At 61.8% G+C, this 25,370-nt stretch overlaps 1 protein-coding gene across 3 annotated transcripts; it reads right to left on the minus strand.

Annotated features, from left to right (window-relative positions):
• Nucleotides 1–32: 32 nt before the first annotated feature.
• L1CAM (L1 cell adhesion molecule) lies at nt 33–23,302 on the minus strand. Of its 3 annotated transcripts, XM_081564291.1 has the most exons (29): nt 23,203–23,302; nt 14,027–14,218; nt 11,362–11,376; nt 10,744–10,849; nt 10,361–10,563; nt 9,261–9,383; nt 8,959–9,129; nt 8,581–8,692; nt 8,210–8,394; nt 7,930–8,061; nt 7,682–7,825; nt 6,968–7,079; nt 6,672–6,838; nt 6,401–6,557; nt 6,046–6,170; nt 5,804–5,914; nt 5,459–5,656; nt 5,205–5,275; nt 4,841–5,063; nt 4,146–4,261; nt 3,745–3,946; nt 3,522–3,644; nt 3,251–3,424; nt 3,044–3,163; nt 2,782–2,937; nt 2,146–2,280; nt 1,879–1,951; nt 1,763–1,774; nt 33–1,364 (listed from the first exon to the last, which is right to left on the minus strand). In XM_081564291.1, the coding sequence occupies exons 2-29, from the start codon at nt 14,100–14,102 to the stop codon at nt 1,133–1,135; spliced, it is 3,774 nt and encodes a 1,257-aa protein (XP_081420417.1). In that variant the 5' UTR covers nt 14,103–14,218; nt 23,203–23,302; the 3' UTR covers nt 33–1,132. The 3 variants fall into 3 exon arrangements, with proteins under 3 accessions (XP_081420417.1, XP_081420416.1, XP_081420415.1); XM_081564290.1 differs by lacking the exons at nt 1,763–1,774; nt 11,362–11,376; nt 23,203–23,302 and adding exons at nt 18,493–18,602; nt 19,313–19,378; XM_081564289.1 differs by lacking the exons at nt 1,763–1,774; nt 11,362–11,376.
• Nucleotides 23,303–25,370: the final 2,068 nt, after the last annotated feature.

Genomic DNA, 25,370 nt, shown 5'->3' on the forward strand with positions numbered 1-25,370 from the left:
CCCGGTGCTAGGTAAAATGACAAAAGCGCCTCTTTGTTTCCAGGTTTTTATTTGCCTTTTATAATTCTGATATTTATGTACATATATATATATACTTTTGTTTTTTGTAAAGGGCTCATCGACAGACCAAGCAAAGGCATTTGGGGTGATGGTGGCTGCTGGGAGAACCGATCTTTCCTTTTTTTTTTTTGTCTGTTTTTCTTTTTTCCTGGGATGGGATCATCAAAGCTAATTGCTAGAAAACCTAGAAACCACCTAGAGACTCAGACATCCGCCTACACACTAGTGGCATATGGGGAAAGGGGGCGGGCACAGACTTGCAAAGTCGCGGTGTATTTACATTTCCAAGGGTGGGGCTGGGGGGATCGCTGAGCAAGGGGCTGAACAAGTTCAGACTGGGGTTGGGAGGGTGGGTTGCTAAGGGGTCCTGGGGCTGGGGGAGGAGGTGGGCCTGGGCAGGGACAGCGGAGCCCACTTGGATGTTGTCTGGTGGGCACTGAAGGCAGCATGTGTCTGGAACTCCTGAAAGCCAGCTGCAGGGTGGAGCGGGCCGAGTTGACACAGGCAGTGGGGAGGGACTCCGGTCTGTCCAGATGGCCCCCTCCATACCCGTGGCCAGCTTGTCCAGTTCCCATCCCAGTTGGAGCTGAGATGGCCAAGAAGATGGGGCAGACGGCGGGGACACTGACTTCGGTCCCCTGTCCCAGTCTGACTGGCCAACGAGTGGCTGGGGCTGGAGGTGCCAACCCTGGTCCTTAGGAGACCCCCTCCACGGCCGTGCCCACCTCCTTGCCCCAACCACAGCCTCGCCCTGCCCAAAGGCCGGCGAGGCAGCACCTGAAGGCTCCTGGTGTGTGAGTGGCCCCCGAGCTGGAGCGAAAAAGCAGTGTGTGCCCAAGAAGCGGAGCAGCTGGGTTTTGGCAATCAAGTGGGGACTGGGGAGTCAGAAGGGGGAGTCGAGGCAGCGAGATCCCCTCCTCGGCCCCCCAACTCACTGGAGAGAAGGACAGGCCTCAGTCCCAGGGTCAGGGACCTAGCACAGGCCTTGGGCTGGGCCATCGTGGTGACCTCTGACGGCCCCGCGGCCTGGCCCTGGGCAGTGCTCTGCCTGGCCTGGCTTGGCCGGACCCTGCTACTCCAGGGTCCCGGCAGGGTTGACGGGGGATGCGGCCCCGGAGCTGTCGTTACCCCCCGCCGCTTCCTTCTCCTTTTTGCCGCTGTACTGGCCGATGAAGGAGCCGTCCTCGTTGAACTGGACGTCCACGCTGCCTCCGTAGTCGGCCAGGCTGTCATCGCTGCCCAGGGGCTTTATGTCTCCATTGAGCGACGGCTGGCTGCTACCAAAGGCCTTCTCCTCATTGTCACTGCAAGGGGAGGGCAAAGACCGTGGGAGGCGGTCTGATGGTACCCAGCAGGAGCGGGCAGCCGCTGGCTTGAGACAGGAGGCCCGGGTTCGCCCCCCTTCTGTGTGTTCTGAGCACACTGGGGACAAGGCCCTCACTCCAGACACATGCAGCTTACATGCCTGCAGCCTGGGGGTGCGGGGGCTCCCGTCTCCAGACAGCCTGAGGAGGGGTGCCCGTCCAGCCCATCTCCGGAGACAGGGACAGGGACAGGGAGGCTTGGGAGCTGAGTGACAGCATTGTTGGCTGGTCCCTGAACCAGGGAACTGTAGGATCGGGAGGCAAGGGGAGTGCACAGGCCCGGCACAAAGCACCCACAGGAGGGTCCCTGCCCCCAGAGCGTGACAGCCCAGCCTTACCTCTCCAGGGACCTGCCGTCACCCCCGCAGCACAAAGGAGAGACAGAGAGATGCGGTCATGCACGCAAAGCGCGCAGCTGGATGGCCCGGGGGCACGGGCTCCTTCCCCAGCTCACCTGTACTCGCCGAAGGTTTCATCCTTCATGGGCCGGGCCTCCGAGTCCACCTGAGTGTCCTCCTTGTCCTTCACTGCAAACACAGAGCGGGCCCAGCTGCTCACCCCGCCCCATCACCCAGCCCGGCCCAAGGCACATGGGCCTGGTCCTTCGCATGCTCAACACCGACAGCTCCCCTCAGGCCACCTGCGTGCCGCCCCCAGCACACCCATGCGATCCTGCCCCGGGCTCAGGGACTGGGGGGGGGGGGGCACAGCCAGGATGTACCCGAGTACTTGCCACCCTTGCTGCGCTTGATGAAGCACAGGATGAGTAAGACGAGAAGCAGGACGATGATGGCACTGACGAAGCCGATGAACCAGCCCTCGGTGGCAAAGCCAGCGGGAGGCAGCCTCACTCGGCCTGGGGAGGGGAGAGGAGGCAGGAGACTGAGGCCAAGGCCAGGGTTGAATGCGGGGGGGGGCCCTTGGGGGCACTGAAGTTGCACGACCCGAGCCTGCCCCATCAGTCCCCAGCCTTGGGCAAAGACCTCCCTCGGAGCCTCCGGCTCCATCCCCTGCCAACCCCCAACCCTGCCAACCCCCCATGCCAGAGACCCCCCACATCAGGGATCCCCGCACGCCAGGGACCCCCCACGCCAGGGACTGCACAGGAGCAGCTGAGGACCACGTCTGCGGACTTCAGACAGCCCGGGGGAGGGGTGAGCTGATGGGGAAGGGGAAAGTCGGGGGGCCCTCTGGGGGAACAGGCAGGAAGACCTTAGGATATGAAAAAAAAACAGGGGCTCTTTTCAGGAACCCGGACTTTTCTCCATCACAGGCCTAGGGGCACAGAGGTTCTGTGGGGCCGTGGGCAGCCCAGGGATGAAGGGAAGCTGACTAGGCCTGCCCGCGGCCCCCGCACCAGTGCCGTTGGTCTTCACCGCCATCTGGTGCAGGAGCACCTGCTCCTTGAGCAGCTGGATCTCATAGTCCGTGTCAGGCTGCAGGTCCCACTGCGTGTAGGAGCTCTGGTTGTAGCTGACGTACTGTGGCGGGAGACGAGCCACCAGTTTCTCATCTGTAGGGGGAGAGGGCAATCCGACTGAGCAGGGAGGGCCTGGCAGCACCCTGGGTCCATGCCAGCCCCAGCCCCTCTGAGCCCTGAACCCCCTTTTGAGGCTCACCCCCCAGGGCTTTGAACCAGATCTGGAACCCGAAGTTGCACTGGCCCTCTTTGGGGACCCAGGAGACCACGCTGTAATTCTCGCCAGCCATGGCGGAGATGTTGCCAAAGTCCGGCATCCCTGGTGATGGAGAGAAGGGTCACGGGACCTGGAGGCCGCCCTCTCCGGCCCGCCCTTGCCACCTGCTCAGAGCCCCCGCCAGCTCACCGGACAAGGCCATGGTGCCTCCTTCCCGCACAATCGCCTCGCCCGGGCCCTCCCTCGTGGTGGCCTGCAGCTGGAATCGGTACCGCAGGCGGGGGCTGAGGTTGGTCAGGTTGTGCATCTGCAGCTTGGGGTCCGGGAGGTCAAAGGACAACTGCTCCTTGCTCCCATCGTTCACTGCGAGGACAGGCGAGCAGTGGGCTTTGCCACCCAGTGCGGCCCACCCCCCGGCTCCCCACTCCACCCCCCCCAGCTGGGCCCACAACACACGTACGAGGTTGGTAGGAGAGCACGTAGCCCGTGAGCACACCGTTATGGCTGAGCGGAGGCTGCCAGCGCAGCAGCAGGCTGGTATCCGACTGGCACTCCAGGTGCAACGCCTCGGGGTGTCCGGGCACTGTGGAGCACAGAGACCAGAGGCAAGTCCTTGCCCTGGTCACCCCAGGTGGGAAGGGATGGGGAGAGGTGGAGACAGGTGTACAGGGCACAGAGCTCACCTCCCTCAGGGGTGTCGAAGGTCACCCCGCTTGCAGGCCCCAGTCCCCGCCCATTAAAGGCCTGAACCTCCACCCGGTAGGAGCTGTAGGGCCGCAGGCCTCCCAGGATGGTGCTGGTGGCATTGGCTGGCACCACCACGTGGCCTTTGTGGACGTGCCTCTTGCTGCGCTTTCTCTGACTGCCTTCCCACCAGTACGTCACCTGCAGGTAGACAGGAGACCCCGGAAGGACAGAAAGGGTCTGGCAGTGACCCAGATTGGGGGGACGGTGGGGGAGCGCGTGTTCCCCATGGCCCTCCCAAGGGAGCAGCCAGTAGAAACCCAGCCCCAGTACTGTCACTCCTGGTTGCCCCACCCGTCACCCCAGGGATCTCCCCAGCCCCCATGCGATGGACTCTTACATTGTATCCCCGGAGGTGGCCCTTGACCTGGGCTGGGTCCACAGACTGCCACCTGACCAGCACAGTGCTCGAATTGAGAGCCTTGACAGGTTCCAGCAGAGGGCTTGCCTGGGGGTCTGCAAAGGGCCAGTGACATGGATGAGGCCAGCCCAGGACGCTGCCCACCCAGAGCGGGAAGATGGATTTGAATGTGATGTGACGGGTGGGCAGTTTAATGAGCAAGGGCGTTCGCATGGTCTCAGGGTCTCTCCGCAAAGAGAGAGAAAATAGTAACTACGTGACGGAGGAACTAGAAAAGATCTTGACTGCATAATCAAATCGAACATTTGGTCATGGTCTAGATTCGAGGCAAGGGAAGAAGCAGGATAAGTGGATGCCATGCGGGACGTCCTGACTTGGACCGTGGACTGCGGGAAAGGCAGCCCTGGGCCCCACATTGGGGGTGTCGGCTGCCACCAAAACAGACAGTTATGTTATAGATGCCAATTTATGGATGGTCAGTGTCTTTCTGGATTTGCAAGACAGCTCTTTGGTTACGTAAGCAAATAGCCTTACTTTTAGGGAATGCACTATATTAAGAGGTAGGAGCTGGCACCAGGCTGGATCCCTGAGTGGGGGGCGGAGAGTGGGCCAGGGAGGCACATGCGGGCTCCACCCCACCCCCCGGGTATGGGCAGGGCCAGCCCGATACTCACAGTCCTCCCCAGAGTAGCCGATGGTGATCTGGGGCTCGGGGCCCTTGCCCTGGCTGTTGACGGCCTGGACTTTGATCTCATAGGGTACAAAGGTAGACGTATTAGACACCACCAGGAAGGGGTCGCTGACGATCTGTTCCTGCCAGGCCCCCTGCGTCTTCTGAGGGCGCCACTGCACTCGATACTGAACCTGGGGGGCATTCCAGTCCATCCACCACAGTGGCTGGAGGGGGAGAGCAGAAAAGAAGCTGGGTGGTCAAGGTCCTCGGTCCTTAGGACAGCCAGTTTTTTTGGGGGGGCAGCAAACCCAAACCCCTGAGTCCTGATCTGAGGTCCAGGGGTGAGCTTGGCCCAGGGCCCTCACCTTCCAAGTGATGACCATGTTGTTGGTCTCGTTTCCTTCCCCCTTCACGTCCATGGGGTTTTTCTCCGGGGCTGCAAAGTAATGTGGATACATCAATGCTGTGGATGCCCACCAAGGCCACGAAGGCTGAAGACCAAGGAAGAAATGACCTGTTGTGACCCTGGACGTCAGGAGGCAGCTGCCGCCCCAGGGGAACCCCTGGCAGCAAGGGAGCTTGGGCACCGTCCCTTTTCCTGACTCTTCCTGGCGCTCACCTGCCTCCGGCGTGACCACAGTCTCAGAGGCTGGGCTGGGCTCCCCAGGGCCGTATTTGTTGATGGCAGTGACTCGAAAGGTATAGTGGACATAAGGTGACAGCTTGAGGGTGGTGGAGGTCTGGTTCCCAGGCACCTTGCCCAGGCTGTACCACTTCTCGGGCGCCATCTCCTTGTCCTCAAATTCAATGTCATACTCTGCCAAGAAGTGAACCGGAGGTGGAGTCATCGGTGGGTGGTGAGTGGAGGAGGGGAGGGAGGGCGTGCAAAGTCTGGCCCTCCCAGAGGACAGGACAGGGAGCCAGGAGGGAGGGCGAATGGAGCGCCATGCTGCTGTCTTCTTACTCTCGATGGGGGCATTGTGGTCATCAGCCGGGGTCCAAGACAGGCGCACCTGGCTCTGCTTCAGCAGGTGGCGATCAGACAGCTCCAGCTGGGGCACGGGTCCGGGGCTCCCTGGGGGCCACAGGAGCTGGATCTCGGGCCCACTCACAACCCAGCTGGCCCACTCCCCCTGCGACGGACACATGGGCTCTCACGTCTCCCTTGCCTCTGCGCCACGAGGAGGATACCCTCTGGGGACTCACCCACCACCAGCAGCTCTGCCCGGCTCTCCACCACATCCAGCTTGGTGCTGGCCACGCAGCTGTAGTTGCCCTGGTCACTGTAGTCCAGGCTGTGGATGACCAGGCGCCCGTCTTCTATGATGTACCTGGTGGGGGGTGGGGGCACACTTGTCTTTCCAGCCCCCTGGGGGACCCACGACTCCCTGCCCCTCCCTCTGCATGCCACTCCTCCCTCCTCCCTCTCCTGCCAGGTCCTCCTGCTCAACAGTGGGTCATGCCCCTGCCCCCACGGATGAGGCCAGGAGGTCTGGGCATCCTGCTTTTCCCCGCTTCTGCCCGCCCCTCCGCCAAGCCCAGGTTGGGGCTGGGCCCGCACTTGTCACTGTCCCCCAGCTCCTGCAGGTCGAGAGCATCCCTGCGCCAGGTGGTGCTGTGCTGCAGGGAGGGGTCAAAGGAGGCCTGGCACGTAAACGTTACTCGGGAGCCTCTCTTCTCGATTGCACTGCGGGGCCCCTGCATGATCCGAGTGGCATCTGGGGATGAGGACGAGAAGGGGAAGGTCACTCCAGGGTCCCTCAGAGACCCTGACCCTCCCTCGGGGAGGGGCTGCTGGCCACAATCAGCAGTAGCGAGGAGGGGCATCGGACCTTTGACCTGCAGGTTAGCCACAATGGTCACGTTGCTTTGGTCATTGGCAGCCTGGCAGAAGTAGTGCCCAGTGTCATTGGCCTGGAGGTCTCGGATGCCCAGGGTCCCGTTGGCATAGGGGAAGAAGCGCTCGTCTTGCAGCACTGTCTTTCCTTCCCTGTCCAGCCTGGGGCAAGCAAGGCAGGCCTCACTCAGATCCCAGTGGGCTGGGACCCCCCGCCCTCCCTGGTTGCCCGGGCCGGAAGATGGCTTCCAGGTGCCCCCCATCCCCCACCGCCAGGGTCAGGGCACTCACCACTGGACACTGGGCACAGGGGCTCCGAAGGCCTTGCACAGAAGGTAGGCAGTGCTGCCCTGGACTGCCATGTATGTCTCATTGTCTGGGGTCAGGATCTTGGCCGGCAGCTCTGAGAGAGGAGCGGTCATGGGAGACAGGGCCGAACTCAGGGCCGAGCGAGTGCCCACATGCAGTCAGTGGGCAGATGCAGGGATCACCAGGGCAGCTTCTCCCAGGAGAGCTAGCAGCCTCTGAAAGCTGCCAGTGACTCTACCAGGCCCCCATGAGCCAGGCCCATCTTGTTTCCCTGCGCCTGGCTGCGGCCCCTGCCAGGCTGAGCCTCTCTCGGCCTCCTGTCTCAAGTCTCTCATATCCTATCAATTATGTGAGGCTCCCCCCACCCTCGGCCTGCCGACAGCCTGCCTCTTCCTGAAAGCTCTCTGGGTCTCCCTAGGCCCGTCTTCCCCGAGGCTTGGGGACAGAAGCATCCTGGCCAGGGTGAGCCTCTGCTCGGGGACCACGCTTGTAGGCTGCTTCTTCATCTGGAAATACCAGCAAGACCCTGCCCCACTATTGGCAGGATGGGTGAGAGACGTGGGGAAGGCTCCAGACAGGAGCAGGGCAGCCACGGCACACAGACCAGCTGGTGGCTGAGTCGGCCTGGTGGCCTTGTCCGGAGCAGGGCTGCAGGGACGGACCAGGGGGCTATAAGGCAAGGTGGCTGACACTCACCCACAACATAGATGTAGGCATTGGCCAGCAGGAGCCCGTGGCGGTTGCGGGCCTCACACTGGGTCACCATAGTGTCACTGGGCTGCAGGTTGCTCAGGACCAGGGCTCCATGGTGGATCCGGTACTTCTGGTCCTTGCCCAGCTCTGCGTGGACGGCAGGTGGGCCGTGGGCCCAGGGCAGGGCAGTGAGTCACTATCCCCAGGGCCCCCCAGCCTTGCTCCTCGTCCCTGCTCAAAGCCCAGCTCACCCTCCACAGGGATCCCATTGATTCTCCAGGTGACCTCCGGTTGGGGCCTGCCCTGCACTTGACAGTCCAGGCGGGCAGTCTCCCCTGGCCCGTACAGATGGCTCTGGGGCTTGTGTAGCCAGTATGGTGCAGCTGCCAGGAAGGGGAGGAAGGGGAGAACCAATCTGAGCTCACAGCGGGCGGCCAGCTCTTGGGCCAGCCCTGACTCTGCCCTCCCCCACCCCCCCGTGACCATGGGCATGGCATTCTGGCTGCCTGAATGCCTGCAGTGGCGCCATACCCTCCACGGTGACGTAGTAGGCATGGCGGTCGCTGCCCAGCGAGTTCTCAGCCAGGCAGCGGTACTCGCCGTCGTCCTCCTCGCCCACGTTCAGCAACTGCAGCGTCTTATTGTGGTTCTGGTAGGTGACCCGGTCGGCTGGCATGGGGCCGCTTGGGCGCAGCCACTTGATGGTGGGCGTGGGGCTACCCGGGGCCACCAGACACGGAGGCCAAGGGAGACAGCAGACGGGAGAGAGGACCGGGCCGCTCAGCCCCGCCCCACGGCAGAGGCTCCACCCATGCCCCGCCCATGACAGAGGCTCCACCGCTGTCTCGCCTCAGGTAGAGGCTCCACCCCTGCCCCGCCCCTCCCAGGGGACCCAGACTCACAAACCCTCGGCGATGCACTCCAAGACCAAGGGCTGCCCCTGCAGGGCCACCAGGTGGCTGCTGGAGTTGGTGGGGAAGAGTAGGCGTGGTTTTCTGTCCATCATGCTGTTGGCTGTGAGGAGACAGGGCGGGCAGCATGGCACACTCTTTCCCCCTACACCCACGAAGTTCCCAGGCTGGGTGACTCTGGACACCCCAGGGAGCCCTCCAAGCCTCAGTTTCGTCTTCTTAAAGAGAGGGCCCCATCTCTGCCCCCACCACCCGGGGAAGGCGTGTGGGCCACGCTGTCTTCGAAGAAGACCGGGTGGTCTGACCAATAGGATGTGCCATGAGGGTAGGAGAAGAGTAGGGCGGTGTATCAGAGCCTTTGGGACTCACTGGCTTTGACCCGGAGGTCAATGGGTTCCTTTTGAATGATGGTTCGGGTGCCAGGGAAGTGGGCGTGGCAGATGTAGTCTGAGTGGTTGTCCGAGGTGAGCACGTTGGCAAAGTAGAGGTTGCCATTCTGGCCCATGGTCACCCGCTCATCCTGTTTGATGTGCAAGATCTCTGTGGGCGGCGTGGGGTGGGGTGGGGGGAAGGAAGGAGGCAGAGGTCAGAGGTCAGGAGCCCTCCCCCAGGAACATACACCCACTGACCCGTCCCCCTGCCCCTGGCAGCAGCCCCTCGTGGGCACCCACTGCTGTTCATCCAGTAGATCCGGAGCGGCTCTGCACTTGGGGGCGGGTGGCAAGGAAGAATCACCGACTCCCCTTCCTCAACCTCAACAGGTTTCACTGTCTCCTTTGGCCACTTGGGGGTACCTGGAAGGGACAGAGAGGCTGGCCCTGTGGATTCTCCAGTCTCTTCATGGTGAAGGCAGGGCAGAGGGAGAGGAGGAGGGCTACCCGAGGGCGCAGGTTGGTGAGCCAGGACATGAGGGAGGCAGAGACTCTGGATCCTCTCTGGGCTCAAGGCCGAGACCAGTGCAGCATGCAGAGGAGAGGATGGGCCAGAGGCCAGATGGCCATGAAGGGTTAACTCTCTACAACTCTCAGCTCCCACCAGGAGGACAGGATGAGGGCGGGTGGGGGAAGGCTGAGGTGCAGCGATGGGGGGAGGGGAGCTGTGGCGGGATGCTGGAGTCACAGCCCCTTCCATCATCCTGACACAGAAACCATGGCAACGGTTCCCAAGGTAACTGGAGGGGCAGAGGAGAGGAGACGAGTGCAAGCTCAGGAGGCGGAAAGCTCAAAGAGGATGGAATGCTGGGGGGTAAAACCCCAGGGAGAGGGCGACACAGATAAAGACAGAGGCAGACAGCGGTAAGAAGGGAAGCCAGAGAGGCCAGGTGAGAGGTGCACAGCGGAGGGGAGAGGAGACACAGCGATGGAGGGGACGTGGGAAGAGATGAGCGGAGGCTGGTTGAGAGCAGACAGCATCTCAGGGATGGATGGGGTAGAAGCCGAAGCCCAGGCTCAGACAGGCTCAGTCTTGCCCTCATTCAGTCAACCAGCCCTCCCAGGGGCACCCCCCAGGCAGTAAGCCCCAAGGCCAAGAAGGGCAAAGCACAGAAGAGAGGGAAGAGGGGATGGAGCTGACCAGAAAGAGTAGCAAAAGAACAGGGCGAGGAGGGAAGAGGTGGCTGCAGGCCAGCAGGGTGTCCGGTCCCTTGGCACTCTTAACAACCAGCTGAGAGAGCTTGGCTCTCAGGTTGAAGCCTCACATGTGCTCGGCAGATTGGTTTTGGGGACCCGCTCACATGCCCCAGACCCTCCCTGGTCCCTGCAGCGCCTCGCACCCTCGGCCATGAGCTGGATCTCGTGGGACATGGCGGTGCCCAGCTTGTTGCTTGCAAAGCAGCGATAGGTGCCCTGGAAACTCTGGGCGAAGTTGCTGCTGTTGCCCATGATGCTGAAGGAGCCAGAATGGGGCGCCTGGTTCACGGTCACGCCCAGTTCCTCTCTGGGTTTGAAGAGGACACCATCCCGAGTCCAGCGAAACCTGTGGGGCAGAAAAAGGCTCAGAGGAGGCCTGAAGCCGGGAAGCTGAGCCAGGGGCTGGGCCAGGGTGACCACCCTGGCTGGCGAGGGATGCCCGGGAGGGGGAAGGCCCCAGGGACCATGAGGGCTGGGGGGTCAAGTCAGTCATCAGCCCGGGGCTTAGAGGGTGACGGTCACTCACTGCACTTCGGGTTTGCCGCTGGCCTCACACTTGAGGCTGACGTCATCTGTGGGGAAGACGACCACACGCCGGGGAGACTGCTCCGTGATGATGGGGGGTTCCATCACTGGGGCGGGAGGGGGGACAGACGTGGTGAGCACTTTGGCCCCCACCCTTGTCCCATGGGGAGGGAAGCCAGGTCTGGAGCCTGACAGGCCACACGGCCATGGGGTTGCGGGGCGAGGAGGAGCAAGTTGAGCCCAAAGCAGCTGGGCAAAGGTAGAAGGGACCAGAACAGAGAGAAAATGGCACCAAAAGTCACAGAGAAAGAAACCAGAAGAGAGATAAGAAGCCAAACAGAAAGACAAAGCATGTGAAAGAAAGAAAAGAGAGACAAGGGAAGCCAAAGACAGGCACCAAGCAGGGCAAACCCCTCACGGGGAGAAAGGAGTACCAGAGGGAAGGGTGGACCACCAGAGACAGGTGGAGAGCCAGGGAGGAAACCCACCTGCTGGAGACAGAACAAAGCTGCCCCCCCAGGTGCTGCAGGACCCAGGAACCAGCAAAGACTGCAGCCCACATGAGGCACAAGGCATATAGGGCCTCCTGGGAAACATTTCCACCCTCCCCCCAACTTACCATGGTGTCCTTCATCTGAGAGATCCACGCAGCAAGGGAGAGAATGAGAGAAAGGCTGACAAGTCGCCCGATGGCTTGGGCAGAAAGAAGTACAGACACCCCTGGGGAAGGCGGAGGCTGGGAGAGGGTGTAAGAAGGGGACACATGCCACGCTACAGCTATGGCAGGTCAAGACCTCCAGGACACAGCCTGATCGCCACTCCTGGGGTGGGGCAATGGCCAGGGCCAGCAGGCCTCAGCTCCAGTGGGCAGGGAGAAAGAAATCTGTGATTTTAACAAAGACTGCGCTGTGGCCAGATCCTTGCCTCCTCCCGGCAGGGCCTGCAGAACTGACCCCCGCCCTCAACCCAGGAGGCCTCGGGAGGCCAGAGAGGCAGACAGCCCGCCTGCAGCAGCCAGGGCACACTCCCCTGCTCCAGCCCATATCCCTCCTAATCCAATTAGCACAGCTCAGTGTTTTCAATTACCCAGGCCCAGCCTTCAGAGCCCAGCGGCCCCCTCCCCTCCAAATCCTCCTCAAGGTCCTGCTGAATCTGAGTTTTCAGGGCCTGCCGGCCAGGCGCTGGGCCTCAATTTCTCCCCTTCCTTCCTCCCAGCCTGCCGCCGAGCTCCCTGGAGCTGAGGCCGGGGCTTCTGCCCCCAGTGCCACTGGGCTTCAGCAGAGCACTGGCCGGGGTGGCTGACAGCAGTGGGCTGCCTCTGAAAGCTTTTGTTTCTGTGGAAGACCTCAGGGTAGGGGCCCCAAGGAGAGAGGATGGGGCTCCCTGGGGACACTGCAGAGAGGGTTCTGTGCTGGAGAGGGGCCAGTAAAGGCAGGCTGAGAGGCAGAGACAGTGAGAGGGACCACAGGATGGGGCAAGTGGGGAAGGAGACAAAGGGGCCTGGAGCAGCTGGGGAGGGAGAGAGCTGGAGGAGAGCTTCCAACCGGGAGGCACCAGGCTGCTCGCCATGTTGCACCAGGGTCAATAACAAGTGCCAGCCGGTGCCCAGGGCCCCCTTAGACCTGCCGTGGGTCTCGGATGTGCCTCCGCACACAGGCGTAGCAGGGTAAGGCCTGAAAGCCGCTGGGGGGAGACGAAGGGGGAGGCGGATGAGCACATGTGTGGAAATGTGCCAAAGTATGAGTCTGGGCACACGTGGGCACACCCCAGGTGGTACAGCAGTGACGTTATGAGCATCCGCCCATGTGCCTCTATACGGACGTGTCTGGCCAGAGTACCTCGGAAGGCTGTGAGTGCCTGTCTGCATTTACTGTACAACTCTGTGTGCCCTACCCACTCCTGTGTTCGTGCGGATGGCTGTGTTCCTTTGTATCTCAACCTCTTACTTGTGTGTGCCTGTGTGCCCCCGTGTGTCCTCTTGGGGGGTCTCCGTGCCTGGTTGGATACAGGTGGCTGGTCCATGTGCCTCTGCAGCTAGGGCAGGGTTTTGGGTGTGACTGCATGGAGCTCCATGTGTATATCTAGGGAGACAGCCCCAACCTTTCTTCCCATCAGACCCTCCCTACCTCCTGCAAACCCTCAGGGCCCCTCAGTGTCAGGGGCTGGTCATGGTCACCTCCCTCAGCCCCTGACCCATTCCTGGCTTGGACAGTCTCCCCCAGCCTCAGCGCACAGCTCATGTCTCAGTGATGCTGGCCTCCGACAGGTGCAGGCTCAGAGACAAAGGTGGAAAGGTGAGGGGGGAAGGGACTGGAGCGAACAAGGAGCAGATTTAAGATACACAAATGCTACCCTGTCACCTGTCCCTCACCGAAGCCCCAAAGCCGCTTACAGCAGTGTGTTTATATCTCCTTCTCACACTCAGGAGAAAACACCATCACAGTAACATAGGGTCCACACACGGACAGGTACTCACAGGCCCGTATGACTCACTAGTACAATCCAATGTCAACAGTCAAATACCTACAGAGCTTCACAAATGTGACCAGTAAGTAGCAGTTAGAGTGACTCACAAACTTACCTACACAGGACATCAAAATCACACTCAGGAATATCCACACTTAGCCAATATATCATACCACACACATCTAAAAATATATCCAGACAAATTACAGTCTGTCCAGCTCACAAGCATACACAAATACTCGCGTTCAGTCACAGCCCTGTAGCCATCCTCCCCAGGAACCCCCCTCGAAGGGATTACTCCAACAGCCCCACCCCCAACCCCCCACTAAGTAACTACACGTCACATTTTAAGGATCCAGAAGGCTGCTGGATCTTCGCAAGGGGTCTTTTCCTGTCTCAGTTCACGGAAAGGGCTACCAAGGGCCCCAGATAAGATTACCCAAGTCAGAAGCCGGAACGAGGCTTGGTCAAGGTAGCTGAGGACATTCTCCAGCTTGCCCCATCCTTGGCGGGGTGGGGCCGGCACTGAGGCCCGAGGGGGCGGCTCAGGCGCCAGGCCCGCTGTCCCTGGTGCTGAAACAGCACCCGCGCCCCCCCCCCCGCGCCTCTTGTCCCTGTCCGTGGTACTGAGACAGCCCGAGTCTTCCACCCCGTCCTTTCCAGGGGGGATCCAAAGTCCGGGTACCTCTTGCACACTCTGGGCCCCCAGGAAGGGAAGGGCAGGGGTCTGGAACCCAGAGAAGGTGAGGAAGCAGAAAATAAAGAAAAGCCCAGCGCGGCGGGGAAGGGAGGCGCCGCGGCGCCCTCCGATTACTCACATTCCTCGGGGATCTGGATGAGCACGCAAGGGCTGCAGAGGAGGAGAGGCCACAAGTACCGCAGCGCCACGGCCATCTTCCCGGCGGCGCCGGCGGCTCGGCGCGGCAAAGCCGGCCGGGCTCGGCTCAAGCTCCGGCCGGAGGGAAGGGTGGCTGGTGGGCGGCTGCGGGAGGGAGCCGGGGGTAGGGGCACTGCGAGAAGGGAGGAGGGGGAGGGCAAGGTAAGGGAGGAGAGAGAACGGACGGATGTTAGTCACTAACATCTGGGAGAGCCTGGGTTTCTGGCCCCACCCCCGGCCCCGCCCCCTCCCCTCTTCCCTCCCCCTACCCCCCCATTTTGGAGAAGGAAACCTGGAAGAGACCAGCAAAGGCTGGGCCTCCAGTTGGCCTTTCATTCCCTTCCTACTGGCCATGCCTCCTCCATTAGCTGCCTCTCCAGCACCACCAACTTGTTGCCCCATCCGCTCCCCTGGGCATGCCACAGGCTGCTCTGTGCCCGTCTTCCCGATGGGTGACTCAAGGGCCCATAAGCAGGTGCCTGTGGGCATGAGTGTGGATGTGGGTGTGCAGTAGCTGTGTGGCTGTGTGCGTACACACAGAATATATCCCTCTTCTCTGGAACCGGGAGGCACTCATGAGTGGGTGTGTGCTCCTGCGCATCTGTATCTCTGGGGGATGACTCCTGTCTGCTATCTCTGTGCGCACACACAGCATGCACGCACACATATGTAGAGAAGAACCCTTGTTACAGTCTCATTGCTGGGGGTTTCGGAACCAACTGATCCCTGGGTGCTGTTCAGGCCTAAAAACCTGGTGGGGGACAGGGAGACTTGGGAAGTGGGAACAGGGCAAGAAGGTAAGGGAATCAAGAAGGCTGCATTTCATCAAACAGGTTGAGGAAAAAAGAAGAAAGAAGGGGAAAGGAAGCCTGCCATCAAGAAGTAGCAGGAGAGAGTCAAGGAGGAAAGCACCTCTCAGCTGACCCTCTAGGGGATCAACAGAGGCAACTGTGGCCTCCCCCCTTCCAGATGCTCCAAGCCAGGCTCAGAGCAGGGCTCAGGGAAAGCTCTGGGACAGCATTTCTTACATCTAGAGTGTCTGGCAGGCCCACCTTCTGGATTTTTTTTATGAGTCTTCAGGGCTCAACTGATAGATGTGTCCACCCCAAGCCCAAGTCTGCCAGCTATATGCACAGGCCACCTCTGCATGCAAGAAGCCCCGGTGACTGAGGGCCCAGTGGAGGGCGCTTCTCTGCCAATGACAAGAAGAGGAGACACTCTCAAGAAGACAGAGAGTTGTGACCCCCGAACAGGAAGAGGTGCGAGAAAGAGACAATAGTAAAAGTGACCAAGAGCTTGAGGGCTGGAGCCTGGATGTCATGCCTGAGCTCACCAAGTCCATCCCAGGCAAACTCCCTCCCAGCCAGGACCTGATCAAAACGGGGACCAGCCTCATCCAGAAGGCCAGAGCGGTGGGTGGGGAGGCCTGGAATGCCATGCCAAGACATCCAGACTCAGTCAATCAGGAGGCAGCCAGAAGCCACAGCTTGGTTTTGTGGAAGGTGACCCAAGAAGCATGGTGAATTCAGCAGACTGCCCGGGGACCTGGCAGGCAAAATGGACAGTGGCGAATAGCTGTCAGCCTAGAGCTCTCCAGACTCCCAGACCCAAAGCTGGAGGGGGAGGTGGGGAAGGAAGCACCAAGGAGGGTCATCATGGACAGGCTGATGGCCGAGAGAGTGATCAGGAGAGTAAGGAAGTGGCAACGGCCTGGTCACTTCCCAAGGGCAAGAACCAAGCTGGGTCCCAGAAAGGAGGAGGTCCACCAAGTCAACACAAGCCGGGTGGGCCTCACGCAGCTTTGGCCTCAGCTTCAAGGCCTGTAGGAAACAGTAGGAGACTCAGATCAGAGGGCAGGTGATCAAACAGCTGCCTTGGGAGCTCTGAGTGCTCTGGTCTTCAGAGGGGGAGGGGAGGGAGACAAGCGAGAATCTCCAAGTCCGTCCTTCTGGCCTGTGAGGCTGGAGCACTCCCTTTTGCTGGAAAGACGATGGCTGCTTGTCCCCAGAATGGGGTTTGGCGTGTGTACCCTGGTGTATATGCAGGGGATACAGGATAGCCCCGATCCCTGTGGGCTCCACTCACTGCCCCATCCTGACACGCCACAGTCTCACATTCAACCTCTTTCAGTCTCCTGGTCTTTGCCACCCAGCTCACCACCTTCCCAGGCCCTCAGAACCCAGGCAGGAGCCAGAAGGTGGGGAGGCCCCTGACAGCTGCAGCTGGGTTTCTGATCTCTCCCCATTCCTCAGGCAATTACAGAGCAAGCAGTTCAAGTTGTCAGCGCAGCAGGCCCCCCACCCCACACCAGCACCTCCAGGGGCAAAGGAGGCGGGGGAGTGTTCCACAAGCTGGTGTACAGATGGAGCCAAGGCCACGTCTGCAAAGGCGGGGGGTGGCACTGGGGGGGCAGGCTTGGGAAGACTGAAGGGTGACAGACAGGGCGAGAAAGAGGCAGGAGGGAACAAGAGAGACAGAGCAGGAGGGCTGGGGGGTTGGGGGGCAGGGAATGGAAGACAAAGACAGATGCTGGACCACCACAGTAACCCACGTGGAGAAACCCAGAAACAGAGACCCGGGCAGCGGGGAAAGGGAGAGGAGAAGGGCAAGGAGCACAAAGGACGAGACAAAAAGCAAAAAGCAACTGATGAGAAATGGCCGAAAGAGCAAGATGAGTGAGGGGTGTGTATGTGCGTGCGCGCTGGAGCGTGTGTGTGAGTGTGTGCCAGGTGCAAGCCCAGAGGCACCTCTTTCGCATCCTTGTAGACGGGTGTGCCAGGCAAGGGCCAGAGGAGGAGAGGAGACGGACCCGAGTCACAGGAGGGGGGCTTCTTGGGCTCGTAGGTCAGGCTGGACTGACAGGTAGGGTGGAGAGACCAATAGAAGACAGAGACAAACAAAGCCTGCAACAACAGATACAGAGCGGCAGGGCCCTGGCCACTTGTGGCCGCAGGATGGGGGGCGGTTACAGACGAAACAAGCCGCTGCTGGCAGACCCTTAGGAAGCAGGTGGGGAGTCCCACAGGGGAGGAGGGACAAGCACTCAGAGGACCTCCCTCCAAGATTTCTGCTGGCATGCAGCGAGCCGCCCCCAGGCAGAGGGGGTGCCCGTGTGTCCATGGGCCAGCTCAACAGTGAGTGCCCGCACGCTGGGGGAGGAGAGACCAGGGTGGGCTGAGTACCCCTCCTCCCTGAGGCCTCCTGCAAACTCAAGAGTGGGGGGCAGGCAGGGAGGGAGAAAGGGCATGGCAGGCTCTGAGGTGCAACAGCCAGCAGGGAGCACCTCAGTGAGACCCTGGAGGAGCCCCACCCCGGCCACACCCCGAATCCTCAGGCCAGTCCTCTCCTCTGGCCTCCATCCTCTAAATGGGGACAGGGCGGGGCGGCGGGGTGGGGGGCACACTTGGGAGGTCGTGAAGCCAGGCTGAGATCTCCCGGAGGGCTGCTTTTCTCCTTGGACACACCCTGGGAACCTCCTGGCTGGCTTCCTCCCGGCCCCTTCCCATTGGACAGAAATGCCCCTGCCACAGGAAGGTGTCCCCGCCAGTCTGTTCCGAGCAGGGGGCAGGGCTGGGGGCTCATCCTGGGTACATAAGATAGTCCAGAGTGGCAGTGCCAGGGCCATGATCTGGTAGGCCTGAGGGGGCGCTTGGGGGCACCTACACTTGCGCTGTCTGCTCAGCAGGGCTGGTGGGGAAATTCCAGGCTGTTGGTGGGTACACAAATGGGGGGGTGTCACCTCCACCCCAGGCACTGTGTTTCTTTAAGGCTCCTCCTCACTCTCCCCACCAGGCTGTGGCTGGCGGGTTTCCATGGAGATGGAAGCCAGCTCCCTCCACTGGCAAAGATGGGGGAAGAAGGGAGGAAAGCTTGTCGCAGCCTAATGGGTAATTTAGATACTACAGAAAAGAGGCTCCTGGGTGGGAGCCCCCACAGGTACCGAGGCGGGGGGGGGGTGGGAGGGTGGCCGGAAGTCTTAGAGGAAGCTGCAGAGTCCTCTGTGCTCCCAACCTCGCCCCACCCTCAGGGAGAGCACGCCCTCAGCCCCTTCAAGGCTGCAGTCTCCAAGGCAACGCCAGCTCACCTGTAATGGACCATTCTCCTTACAGGGTAAGGAAGGGGCGGGGCAGAGGTTAACCCTTTGTGGGAGAGAGGGGAGAGCAGACCGTCTTCACTGAGAAAGGAAGTGGGGGAATCTCCCTAACAGCAGTCGGACTTTCCCCCTTTTCCTATTTTATTAACTGAATTCGTGGCCAGCACATCCCACACGCCAGGGACGCTTCTAAATACCCTTACATGCATCACTCATTGAATCCTGAAAATGACCCTGGGGGAGCAGTACTATTGTTATCTCCATTGTATACATTGAGGAAACTGAGGCTCAGAGAACTGGAGCACCATGCTCACCATGTGTGGGGTTCTAGATGGCGTGGAGGCCCCCAAAGCCGCCGAAGATGACTCTAGGGGGCGGTCAGCTCGCCTCTGGGCATCTCAGGCATCCTTGTGCATGCACCTGCCTGTGTTCGCAGAGGGTCAGGGGCCTGGACAGGGATGCGCTCCAAGCCTTCCTGCCCCCTGGGGAAGGGCCTATTTGCTAGGCAGATGGCAGGCAAATGCAGGCAACCGAGAGGGAACTCTTGGGAGCGGGCCATGCGGAAGTAGAAGGCGACCACATCCCGTCTCAGCACAGAGCAGAAACCGCCCTACCCCTCAACCCCCCCTCCCCCGAGGACTCTGCACAAGAGAAGGCAGACAGCTCTTGGTTTCTGGCTCCTCTCCCTGGCCATGCAGAACCTTGGGATGCTCTGACCCCTTTCTGTAAACCAAAGGCTCCAGGGCCCCCCTCACAAAGACCTGGCTACCTAGAGGGCCCCTCTCTCCAGATACAGCTTAGGGGCGGCATGGACTCCCTTCCTGGGCAGCGGGGAGGTTCCCAGGCTGTATGACCAGTTGGGAAAACTGATGCCCACGGCCTAAAAATGGGGCCCACTCATCCCCTCTAAGTCCTCTCTCTGGGTCTGGAAAGTGGGCTCAGAATAAGATCACAAGCTCCCATCCTGAGAAATGAACCTGGCACCAGAGGGGGCTGGGGGCTTCGGGGACTGGGCAAGAGCAGGCGACATATATCCATTCCAGAACCCCAGAAGAGAGAAGGTGGCAGGCCCTGTGGGAGAGGAAGGGTGCCCAGCCAACGGGAGAGGCAGGAGGGGCCCGGCCCAAGGCCCACCCTGAGCTGCTCAGCCCCACTGGCCCCAGGACACCTGGCCCAAGAGAGAAGGGGCCCCCTGGAAACAGCTCAGACACAGCTGGGCCCCTCTGGTTGCCTCGGGGCTCCCCATTCCAAAGGGTTAAAGGGCAGAGGGGGCACCGGAAGCCTGGAGATGGACAATGGAGGCTCTGTTGTCTCCTGGGCCTCAGCATTCCTAAGGCATGAACGCAGGCGGCCAGGGGAGGGGCCAGAGGGCACCCCCCCAGAAGGAAGCCCCCGCAGCAGGCAGGGAAACACCATGGCCTCCGGCCTCCGAAGCCGCCACCAGCATCAGCCCCACCCGTTCTTAGCACAGGATCCACGCGGGCACAGGACGATCCGTGTGCACATGCTCTCCCAAGCACACACACACACACGATTGCACACATGCAATGAGATGGCTAATGCCCACACATGCAAACGGGAATATGGGGAAGACGCACACACACACACACACACACACACACATACCCCACACACAAAGCTGCCTGGTGCAAGCCTCCAGACCAGCCGTCTGGCTCTGAACACTTCTGAGGGAACCCTGGCTCCTGGGACACACCGGAAGGGCAGGAAGGGCCAGGCCTAGGACACCACAGCCCTCCTGCTCCTCTCAACCCGAGGTCCTCCCGGTTGGCTCCGCCAGGTTGAGGGCCAGAGGCTGGCAGGGGCTGCCCCGTGGCAGGGGAGAGGCCAGGTCTGCGACCCCCTCCCCCAGCTCTGTGACCTGGGGAGAACATGGTGGGGGGTGGGGGCATAGGCCCAGGCCTTGGGTGGGGGGCACTAGACAAAGAAAAGCTTCTGGAAAGACCAGCAGTCCATCCAGACCCTCCCCCTGCAGAGGAACTCACCACCCTCCCGGCCCCTCCCGCTCGCAGACCACAGCCTCTAGGAAGCCACAAAGATCCTGTTGATGTCTGGGGAGAAGGTGAGCCGGCCTTTGCTGACTGCCCCCAGTCCTCGGCTGGCGGCCACCAGGAGCCCCCCCACTCCTGCCCCGGCCACCTGCAGGTCAGACAAAGCTCCATGGGAGGCCGGGGCCCAACCCAGTGGACGCAGGCTGGGAGGTGGTTGCGCTGAGAGGGGAGACAGACAAAAGGGGAAATGGGGAGACAAGGGACAAGGGCGTCTGGCGACCAAAGAGAGGGGGACAGTGGTGTGCCCTCCCCACAGCGAGGGGTCAGGAAAGCGAGCAGAGGGAGGAGGAAGCTGACAGGTGGGGGGGCGAGGGTATAAAGAGGCAGCTGAGAGCAGAGTAGGTGGGGAGCATCCAGGAATGGCCAGGTCAGAGCTAGCAGGAGGGAGAAAGACTGGTGGTGGGTGGGGGTTAAGGCCCCACCCAGGGACCTCAACCCAGCCTTCCCAATTAGGGGAGGAGGTACAAGGCCAAGCCAGCAGCCCATCTGGGATCCTAGAGCCGGGGTTCAGATCCTCTGTCTCCCTCACGGTCCACATCCCAGGGTGGGGCACAGCCCTGGGGGGACGGCGCTCTGGATGGCCACTGATGCCATGTGGGGGGGGCCTGGTGGAACAGCGCAGTAGACCCTGTTATTCCATTCTCCCCCAGAACAGGCCCCTGCTCAGCCCCCTGGGAAGCTGCTCCCACCCACTCCTGTTTCACTCCCAAGAAGGGGTTGGAGAAAGGCTTCCATCGCACCTTCGCCCCGGCTCACCAGGCCAGGCACGGCAAGGCCGCTTGCCCCCTGGGCAGAAAGAGTGCCCCAGGAGACATTCCGTCCATCAAGAGGGGCACCAGGGACCGTCTGCCTTGAAAGGGACCTTGCAGATGAAGGGGTCCACATCCCATGTGACAGCCAAGAACACTGCGATTCAGAGGGGAAAGGGCAGAGGGGCCCGTGTCGCTGGGCCGCGGAATGGCAGGTGTGGCACAGGGGCGCCTCGCCCAAGTGCATGCCATGGAAGCTACCCACCCCAGCACAGGAAGAGGCTGATGGAGGCACACAGCCTGGGCACGTCTGCCCACTGGATGAGGCCCGGGACAAGGCCCTGCCTCAATTCTTGCCTCCCCCTACCCTGTGGGGAGTCACAAAGGAAAACCCATCTGGAGACAAAGAAGGTGCAGGTCCAGTGTGTCTCTGGGTTTTCCATGGGCAGCCCCAAGCCTGGCCCAGGCAGGCACCCAGCAGGGCGCGCTGCCCCAAGAATGACTGCGCCTCCTGAGCTGGGAGGAGCTCCCAACTGCCCGGTGGCAGGGGGCTGGGTGTTGGGGGAGGAGCCTCTTGGGACTGGTTTGTAGCCAAGCAGGGAGACTGAGGCTGGGGTGTGCTGGGCAGGGGTCTCTCTCCGTGATCAGATCCCCAAAAATCCCTAATTTCTTTTGTTCTTTTTTTTTTTTTTGCATATTTCAAGCCTAGCACAATAAGATGTATTACTTTGGGGATCACATACACACACATCAAGAGAAAGAGACTAGGATGCAGCAAAGACAAACGTCAGGTGGAGGGGTGTTGCAGCCTCAGCACTGATAAGGACTTGCCATGTGGCCATAGATTAGCCAAGAGCCCCCCACGAGAGATAAGGAGCCCATGGGTGCACCTGTGGGTGTTGCATGGAGGCCCTGTGATTGGCCAGGCTGGGCTGAGCCCCATCACCTGCAGCAAAGTGTTGGTCAGAGGCGAGAGGCCCCCCACCCCGCCCCAGCCACTCCACAAGAGACCAGGAAGGTGGGACTCGGGGGCACTTCATGGGAGGGAAGGGTGACTGGCTTATTCAGCCTCAGGGCCATGTGAGTCAGCAGAGATGGCACTAGGTTGCCCAGAAGCCCCTGCTCTCTGGGTGGAGTTAACTGGAAGTAGGGCACCTCCTTGGAAGGGGCTGTCAGGCCCCCCACTTCTTGGGGGGGGGACCAGATGGCCCTGGGCCTGCCAACCAAGAGTCTCCGAAAATTTACCCTAGGAAGGGGCAAGAGGAATTGCCGTCTCCTCCCATAACCAGACAGCCAGAAGGAAGACGGCCATGGGCACAAGCCCTGCAGTGGGCAGGGCCGCGTCAAGACCAGACCAACGCGGCCCTGCCTCCCTGCACCCCCCCACCTGATGGGTCACAGTCTACATCCATGTGCCCAGCGGCACCCTAGTGGGTGCCCAGGCCCACCTCACTCGGGGCGCCCTGTTTGGGTCCCAAGAGTCCGCAGAACCTGCGGGCTCCAGGGCGGGAGACTCTGGTCCTGGCACAAGGTGGGAGGGGAACCCTGAGGAGGCCAGGTTGGGGTTTAGAAAGCAGAAGAACAAAGCCCCCCTCTCCTACCTTGGGGCAGACGGCCGGGCAGCGCCCAGCCAAGTTCCCTCCCCTGCCCCCCCCACTGCAGGGGCGGCCGAGTCCATCCTGCCCCCCAAGCACACGGGGCAGCTGAATGTTCCACCAAACAGGATCCTGAACGGGGGAAGGGGGGCAGCCACGCCCAGGGCCACACCCCACAGCGGCTGATGGGGACGCGCGGGTGGGGGTCCCTGGGTCCCACCCCGCTCGCCTTCTCATCCGCGCGCGCACACCCAGCGAGACGTGCCAACTTCGGCCCCCAATTGGCCCGCACCGACCCTGCCCGACTCCCCCTGGAGAGTCGGCATTGGGGGCGCCGCCCAGGTAGTCTTCACCTGTCGGGGGTGCTCCTTTCCTGCCCTGCTGCGCTCCGCGGGGCCCGGAGCCGAGTGCCCGGCCTGGGTGGGGCTCTGGCCGCTCGGCGGGTGGTCGCGGACTGGTCCAGGTGGGGCTCTCTGCTCTCGCCCACCCTCCCACCTCTCCAACCCCTCCAACCCCTCCAACCCCTCCAACCCCCCCGGGCAGGGCTGGGACAGGAGGCTCGGGGCGCTGCCCGCGCCGCCCGGGCGCGAGGGTTGGCCTGGCCGCCTTACCTGCGCTGCGGCCGCCGCTCAGGCTGCCCGCCCAGCCTCCGCACGCGCCGGCCTCGGACCCGCCGCCGAAGCGCGACTGCGATGCTGATGCTGCGGCGGCCGCGGCGGCGGGGCGGGGGCGGGGCGGGGCGGGCGTGCGCGTGGGGAGGGGGCGGGGAGGGCGGAGGACGTGGGGGCGGGGGGAGTGAGATCACCTCCCCGCCGCCCGCCCCGCCCCGTCGTGCCCCTCATCCGGGTGGGACCCGGCGACCGAGGCCGGCGCGGGCCGGGGAACCCCGGTGACCCCCCTCCGGAGCTCAGTGGCATCCCGGCCGCCGGGTCCCACCGGACCCGCGCCCGTAGCCCTGGAGTCCCTGGCCTGGCGGCGCCCCGCTGCCGGGCATCTGCGCCGCAGTGGAGGCCCCAGGCAGGAGTCTCGAGTGTGGGGTGCCCCCCGGGGCGTGGTGCCGGGCGGCGGAGAGAGGAATGGAGGGGAACAGATGCTTCCCAGACTCCACCCGGCCTTCGAGGGCGCTGGCGAGCGGCGGGCACCCATGCGTCAAGCGGGCTGGGCCGCGCCCTGGCCGGGGGATGTTTGGACGGCCCCCCGCCCCCCACCTCCGGCATGATTCCCGAGTTTCTCAGCTCTTCCTGGAACCACTCCTAGGAGCTCGGTCCGCCCGGGCCTGGATCTCAGCCCGCCAGGAAGGCACAGCAGGGAGCGTGCTCCTGAGCAGCGCAGAGCCCAGGGAAGGGGGGCGCGCGGAGGTGGCTGACAGGGACCCCCCTCGAACTGCCATCACCCATCCCCAGAACTCCTCCCCCCCCCCCAGGCTCTCTGTCCCTTTTCCCGGCGTCTGATTTCTTTGTCCCGGGGAATAGCCTCATCCCGACCTCTCCCAGTGGCCCAGCCCTCCCCTTCTCTGGAAGGCCCCTGGGGACCATCCCCTCCCCAGCGCCCCCCACCAGGGCTGGCGGCCGTGACCTCAGAGGCCACGAGGAGGGCAGAGCTATTCCGGAGCCAGCGAGCCCAGCCGCAGGGCAAGGAAGGCCTAGGGCCCAGATGGCAGATTGCAGCCCTGGTGGCCATGGTATTTTTATGGGCATGCCTGTGGCCCAGTGAAGCATACCCAGGCCCTCAGCTCGGCCTCCTGAGACCCTCTGAGTCGCACAAGGGGCCCCTGTGGGAGGGGGCCTCGAGTTGCCAACCCATCCCACAATCCCTGGAAGGGGAGGCTTTGAGTGGTCCCACACGCCCCTAGGGAAGGTCTGGATGTGAGGTTGCTGGGAATCTTCAAGATCTTGAGTAGAGCAGGGGGCTGGGGCAGGGAGAACCAAGGGAGCCAGAGGGCAGGGTGTGTGCCAGGGCGGCCAGTGGCCCCCCCACCCTTCGATTCCAACAGACCCAGGGCAGGAGAGCTGGCTGGGCTTTTGTGCCACCTGTCCGGTCCCTTCAGGAGCTGTGAGGAGGCTGGGGCTGGCGGGGGCACCAGGCCGGTAGGCTGGGAGCTGGGCATGGAGGAAGTTGGGCAGAGGGCGGGCCTGGGCGCCCAAGAAGGGGTATTTTCCATGAGGCACTGAGCTGCAGTTGGCTTCCTGCCGGCTCTGATCTGACCTCCGATAGGCCTGGCCTGTGCCTTCACTCAGCACCCTCCCCCCCGCCAAGTTCCCAACCCCTTGGCAAGCTCCAATTTCCACAAGTCCTATAAGGACACTAGGGTTCCATGCTGATCCCTGGGATGAGAATGACCACAATGAAGTAAGAAGGTGAAGTCACTCAGTCGTGTCCGACTTTTTGCGACCCCATGGATGTAGCCTGCTAGGCTCCTCTGTCCATGGAATTTTCCAGGCAAGAGTACTGGAATGGGTTGCCATTTCCTTCTCCAGGGGATCTTCCTGACCCAGGGATCGAACCTGGGTCTCCTTCATTGCAGGCAGACGCTTTACCATCTGAGCCACCAGGGAAGCCAGAAGTAAGAAGGGGATAGAGCCATTTCGTATGCTCCTGCTAAGCGCAGAGTCATGGGCTCAGTCTCCATTTCTCATACTATATTCATTACGATTATTCCACTACATACCATTTACTGACCACTGTCTTGGACCTGCCACTGTTCTCAGCACATGTCGCATCTTGGCACATTTACTTTTCACACCAACCAGTGAGGTCAACCGTGAACCACATCAACCAG

This window comes from Giraffa tippelskirchi, chromosome X, assembly GCF_054371585.1.
Source record: "Giraffa tippelskirchi isolate mGirTip1 chromosome X, T2T-mGirTip1v1.2.pri, whole genome shotgun sequence".
Taxonomy (NCBI): domain Eukaryota; kingdom Metazoa; phylum Chordata; class Mammalia; order Artiodactyla; family Giraffidae; genus Giraffa; species Giraffa tippelskirchi.